Source organism: Silene latifolia, chromosome 11, assembly GCF_048544455.1.
Source record: "Silene latifolia isolate original U9 population chromosome 11, ASM4854445v1, whole genome shotgun sequence".
In the NCBI taxonomy this organism is placed as follows: domain Eukaryota; kingdom Viridiplantae; phylum Streptophyta; class Magnoliopsida; order Caryophyllales; family Caryophyllaceae; genus Silene; species Silene latifolia.
The window spans coordinates 148,062,499-148,069,297 of NC_133536.1; the positions used below are offsets into that span (position 1 = coordinate 148,062,499).

Below are 6,799 nucleotides of genomic sequence, written 5' to 3' on the forward strand. Positions count from 1 at the left end.
TTCATATGATTTGGAACAACATAAACTTAGGTGTCCTTGTACTAAATGTAAAAACTTAAAATATTTATTTGACATTGAAGTAGAAGAGCATCTTGTTACAAATGGTTTTTTTCCAAACTACTACAATTGGATCTCCCATGGAGAAAAATATTATCCCGAAGAGCCTCAAATCCAACAAAATGAGAACCCATATAGAGAAATGGTACTTGATGCCTTTCAGTCTAATGATTTCATTAATGACGACCGTGTACCAATGATTGATGAAGAACAACCAAACCCAAGAGCAAAAGCCTTTTTTGACATGCTAAGTGCTTCCGAAAAAACCTTATATGAGGGGAGTAGAATGACATTGTTACAAGTTGCATCCAGGATAGTTTCTTTAAAATGTGAGTATAATATGCCATTTAAAGCCGTTGATAGTATTGCTACGTTGGTTGAGGATGTTATACCCGATAATAATGTTATGACCCGAAATTTCTATAATACCAAGAAAGTGGTCAAAGGTCTTCAACTTCCACATGAAAAGATTGATGCATGTCCTAAAGGATGTATGCTTTTTTGGAAAGATGATGCTTTGCTTGAAAAATGTAAGAAATGTCAAAGGGATAGATATGAGACAAGTGAAGGAAATATTGTTTTGAAGGGGAAGAAGGGTAATAAAAGGAGTGGAAAGAGAAAGAAACCAATATCAAAAAACACATTAATTTATTTTCCATTAGCTCCTAGACTTCAAAGAATGTATGCCACGAAAAATCTTGCCAACCAAATGAGATGGCACAAAGAAAATCCTCGTACACCAGGAAAGATGTGTCATCCGAGTGACGGGGAGGAGTGGAAGCGTTTTGATAGGTTGTATCCCGATTTTGCCGAGGAACCTCGCAATGTGAGACTTGGCTTGTGTACGGATGGGTTTGACCCTTTTGGTCGATTTGGTAGAAACTACTCGTGTTGGCCCGTAATGACCACGCCGTACAACTTACCTCCTTGGCTTTGTCTGAAAAGACAATTTATTTTCCTCTCTTTACTTATTCCCGGTCCTGATAACCCAAAAACCATCTGGATGTTTATTTACAACCGTTGGTGGAGGAACTGAAGTATTTGTGGGAAGTTGGTGTAGAAACATTTGATGTGTCGAAGAAGCAAAATTTCCAACTAAGAGCTTCATTGTTATGGACTATAAATGATTTTCCCGCATATGGTATGCTATCGGGATGGGCAACCGGGGGCGAAAGGCATGTCCTTATTGCATGGATAGGAGTAAAGCATTTTATCTTCCTAATTCCAAAAAATTAGTTGGTTTGATTGTCATAGATGTTTCTTACCGGATGGACATATTCATAGAGAGAACAAGAAATCTTTCTTAAAAGGTAAGGAGGTGCGTGACAATGCTCCGGTTCGACTCAAGGGGATGAGATATGGGAGGTCATACGTGATTTGCCAACAACTGTCGATGGGATCAAGAAGAGTTTAAAGAGTTGAAAAAGAAAAAAATGGTTGGTTTAAAAGAAGTATTTAGTTTTTTGGGAGCTTCCCTCTTTGGAAAACAATGTTGATCGGACACAATTTGGATGTGATGCACATAGAGAAGAACTTCTTTGAGTTACTTATTCATACGATTATGGATGTAAAAGGAAAGACACGTGATGATATTAATTCAAGAATAGAATTGAAGAAATTTTGTGATCGTCCTAAACTTCATATTCGTAAGGATGGGGCTAAACCAAAAGCCATATTTACTCTTGACAAAGCTCAAAGAAAGGTATTGTGCGATTGGATAGGAAACTTGAAGTTTCCCGATGGATATGCATCCGATTTGAGCCGTTGTGTTGATTTGAAGGAACTGAAGTTGAAAGGGTTGAAAAGTCATGATTGTCATGTTTTCATGGAGCGCTTATTACCCGTGGCTTTTAAAAATTTACTCCCGACTACGCTTTGGAATGCGATTCTGAAAATAAGTCAATTTTTTAGAGATTTATGTTCCTCCACGATATCAGTTGAGGACATGAGTCGTTTAGAAGAGCAAATACCAGAAATTTTGTGTAAACTTGAGATGATATTTCCGCCTTCTTTTTCAATTCGATGGAGCATCTACCTATCCATTTGCCATATGAAGCTAAAGTTGGTGGACCCGTCCAATATAGGTGGATGTATCCTTTCGAAAGGTTTCTTAATCATGTGAAGAAAAAAATTGGTAATAAAGCTCGTGTGGAAGGTTCTATATGCAATGCCTACCTAACGGAAGAGATTGCCAATTTTTGCTCTCTTTATTTTGAAAAACATATTGAGACCAAAGCAAAATACTTGAATATTGATGAAGCGGATGAACTAGACACAAGTATACCCAAGTGTTTCCAAATGCAGGATGAAATAGGGTGTTCATCAGTTGGGGGAACAAGATTTCTGGATGACAAGGAGTATAACCGTGCCCACCTTTATGTGCTATCTAATTGTGAGGTTTTGGAGCCATATGAAGCTCAATTTGTGACAGATTTCATTAAAGATCACCCTAATGTGAACAGAGAGGATGTTTGGCATAAGCATGAGGATCAATTTCCAGCCTGGTTTCGGAAGCATGTATGTAAGCTAAATATTCAAGATGATGTGATAAGAAGCTTGGCTTTGGGTCCTTCTCGAAAGGTTGTGACGTGGAATCGATATTCAATTAATGGGTTTAAGTTTCAAACATTTGACTATGGCAAAAGTAAGGCTAAATGCAACTACGGCGTTACTATTTCTTCTCTTGATGGCAATGATTATTATGGCATATTAGAGGATATCTTTGAGTTGTGCTACAATGGCCGGGATAGGAGTTATAAAACCGTCTTATTCAAGATTAAATGGAGGGATAATTCCGTAGCCGGAACGAGAGTCCATGATCGTTACAAACTCGTGGAAGTGAATCATACTCGAACCTACTCTCAATATGACCCATTTATACTTGCACAACAAGCTCATCAAGTTTATTTTGCATCTCTTCCGAGCACAAGCAATGATAGACAACAAAAGCAATGGTGGGCCGTTTTTAAAACAAAGGCACGATCGAAGTTGATACATCTTTTTTCCAAGAAGAGGTTGTATCGAAAACAGTTTTGTCCCCGATTGATCATGATGAAATTATTTATGCAAATGAGATAGAAGCGGAGGAGGAGTTAGAAGAGGAAGAAGAAGAGAATGATAAGGAGAGGGATGGGATAGAAGAGGGGGAAGAAGAAGAAGAAGAGGAGGAGGAAGAGGAAGAAGAAGAAGAAGAAGAAGAAGAAGAAGAAGAAGAAGAAGAAGAAGATGAGGATGATGATGACGATGAGTAAGAGAAGGTATTAAAAGTATACATATCAAAATTTGGAAACAATTATTAGCGTTTTATTTTGTCTTTTATACTTGTTTATTAGGTTTTATTTTTTTGTATCTTATAATAATTATCCTGTAATATTTGCTAACACTTTTTATTCAATTGTAGTACACATGGCTCCTGGAGGAAGTAGGCAGCGCGGAGGCTATAGTGAGGGAGGTAGTAGCTCCCGAGAGCAGGAGGAGGACGTTGACCGTTCTACTACGGAGGTGAGTGAGGAGGAGGAGGAGGTTGCTATACCCCGACATACTGACAACAGGATGATCCTTGATCCGAATGGTCTTTGGTAATTTTTTATTCATTCTATTTTGTAATTTTTTTATTTAGTAATAAATGACTTTTTTTAGACATATGTTAATTATACATTATTTTTTTTTCCTATATAATTATGTTTTTAACATGTTTGATTTCAAGTTTAGAAGTCAAACAGTTGTTCGTGGTGTGACTAATAGCACCCAAGAGAACATGACACACGGCGTTACTTGTTGGAGTAACGCTAGTGATGAAGATAAGGAGATGTGGTTCAACAACTTCCGGGTATCTATTTATAAAATATATATTATTAAATATAATTTATTTATTCTTTTTACCTTATTATTAATTTGTTTCTCATCTATGTGTTTACTTTTTGTAGCGTGTGTTCTATTGGCCAACCAACCTTGAGCGCCTAGTTTGGCAAAGGTATAATGACATTGGCAAGAAGAGGCTAAGGGACAACATGTATAAGGTGTCTAAGAGGAAGAAGGCGCCATCTTTCATGAAAGGTATTTAGTTTCTTTTAATACCCGTAATTAGTTAAAATTCATTACATATTTTGAAAATATATTAATTAATAATTGTTATTTTATTGATTACAGGTTCGTCATATGAGGAATATACCAAGTACCGGAACAGTCCTGAGTTCAAGGAAGCATCGGCCCGGAACAAGATCAACAGGAAAGGAGGAGATAAGGATGCGGAAGTTGAGCCTACTCATTATGGAGGGTCTCAATCTTTTCATGATCGTGTGGTGTTAGATGTAAGTTATTTGTCTTAGCTTTTAATTTAATAGTCTTCTAATTTAATTAGTCTCATTAATTATCATGTTTGAGTAACAATTTCCTTGTTTTTTTCCTAAGACCAAGAAGAATAAGGGTAAGGTACCCACGATTGTTGATCTCTTTGTTGACACTCACGCAAAGAAGACAAGCAAGGGCAAGTTGATCTTCGCGAAGGAAAAAGATCAACAGTTATATGTAAGTGTCAAAAAATAAAAATTTCTTAGCTTTTTAAAGTATATGTTTTATCAATTTTTAGATAAGTAACCTCTAACCATTAATGTTTTATCAATTTTTTAGGAACAATTCCTTGTCCGTAGGAAGAACAACCCGGAAATTGATGACAATGAGCTATGGTTTGATCTTGTTGAGGGGTTCCAAAGAGGAGATGTGTATGGAGCCGGGTCGGCAAAGGAGATTTTCTACCCTCCTACAAGAAGAAGAGGGTCAATTTCCTCCCAACAACAACCTTATACCCCAAGTGTCGTGAGTGTGCTCCAAGCTCAATTAGCCGCCAGGGAGAGGCAGGATGCCGAGAGGGAGAGGCGGGATGCCGAGAGAGATGCTGAAATTCGGAGGATGAAGGAGGAAATGGACCGGATGAACTCCTTCTTCGCCAATTGCAACACTGGGTGGCGCCCGCAACCAAAGGATCCTAGAGATCCTAATCATGGAGGTGGTAGTGGAGCGGGAGCAAGTTTCCCTGTTATGTAGTTTTTTAGAAAACATGTTATTCCCGGATAATGTTAGATGACCAAAACTCGTAGAACTCGTAGTTGTGTGTATGGAACATGATTTTCTTTATCAAGTTTGGTTGTGTTGGCTTCCCATGTGTTCTCTGCTGGAAGTGTTGGTTTATTTGCAGGTTTTTACGTATTTGGCTAGGTCAAAAACGATTTTTACGCTAAAAAAAATGTAAAATTGGCGACGGATACTGGGCATTTGGCGACGGGAAACCGTCGCTAAGTCTCTGATCATGAATTAATTTTGTGGTCATTGGCGACGGGGAACAGTGGTTTTGGCGACCAAAATCTGTCGCCAAAATGGCGACCAACGTCTGTCGCCAAAATGGCGACCAAAATCAGTCGCCAATTGTGAGGATATGGAGATGACGTGGATTTTAGGAAAGCGACTAACAAATGAGCGCCTTTTTTAGCGACTAATGACATCGCCAATTTTGGCGACAATTTCGGTCGCCCGATTTAAAAAATTCGATCGCCAAAATTGGCGATTTAACGCTGTCGCCAAAAGCGACCAAACCTAGCTACGAAGTGCGGGCGACGGGTCTTAGTCGCTTTATTCTTAATGGCGACTGTTCTCAGTCGCCTTATATGGTCGCCAATTACCTTATTTGTTGTAGTGGAGTGACACCTACTCGGCCGAGTATCTCGCCATACTCAACGGAGTGACTCCTGCTCGGTCGAGTTCATCACTGAGTACCCCGTGACAAGACACGAATGCACTCCCGAAAAGACGCTATTACATATCCGCAGACTACCCTACCCCCGCCAAGTCAACGACCACCAAACTACCCATGAACAAATCATCCACCCTAATTGCAAAAACCGTTTTTTTAAAGGCATTCATTAAATCGATTAAAAGACGTGTATTAATAAAAGTGTTGATAAAACGATTAAATTACATATGATATGTGGGTATTAAGTTTGATAATTGTCGAATTATTGACGAATTGTTTAGGTTTTGAGAGAGAGAGAGAGAGAGAGAGAGAGAGAGAGAGAGAGAGAGAATTTTTTTTTTAAAAAATTATTAAGAAGAAGGGTAGTTATGGAATAATAGAGGCAAAATGGGCAGAAAATAGTACTACCTCCAATCCACACATAACTACCCATTTTTTTTTGGCAGTAAAATCCCCTGACATACAATATTCTATTATTATTCTTTATCTTTCATACTTTTTCCACCACACGCACTAACAATAGTTTATAGTTTTTCTTAATCTTTGTGTAAAATGTAGATGGGTACTTTTTCCACCACATGCACTAACAACAGTTTACGCTTTTTCATGGACACAAATGACTTTTTTACTCCTTTCATATCTATATATCATTCACTCTATTATATATTTTTCTCTCCATTTCAACTTAGGAAAATAAATCACCGATTAGAACCCCAATATTATCGGCTGTGACTCCCTCCAGCGCAGCACACAACCACCAACGCCACCCACCCTCCACCACCATTGCCCGCGGCCAAAACACACATGCGCCACCCACTCCTATAAACCATTTGTCAAACTCAATCACCATAGCCAGCCCATCGGCCACTCTCATCACCGATTGCCTTTACATCGCGTGTCGTGCAACCACCCATCACCATTTGTTACACCCCCTTCTTACCCGGCCAAGGTAATTGGGAAATGTTACCATCCCGGTTTCCCGAGGCGGTGAAATCG

General features: G+C 38.8%; 1 protein-coding gene across 1 annotated transcript; it reads left to right on the top strand.

Annotated features, from left to right (window-relative positions):
* Nucleotides 1-3,768: 3,768 nt before the first annotated feature.
* Nucleotides 3,769-5,211, top strand: LOC141615126 (uncharacterized). The gene is made up of 5 exons (XM_074433655.1): nt 3,769-3,886; nt 3,984-4,113; nt 4,207-4,367; nt 4,468-4,584; nt 4,687-5,211. The coding sequence occupies exons 1-5, from the start codon at nt 3,815-3,817 to the stop codon at nt 5,098-5,100; spliced, it is 894 nt and encodes a 297-aa protein (XP_074289756.1). The 5' UTR covers nt 3,769-3,814; the 3' UTR covers nt 5,101-5,211.
* The last annotated feature ends 1,588 nt before the right edge of the window (nt 5,212-6,799 follow it).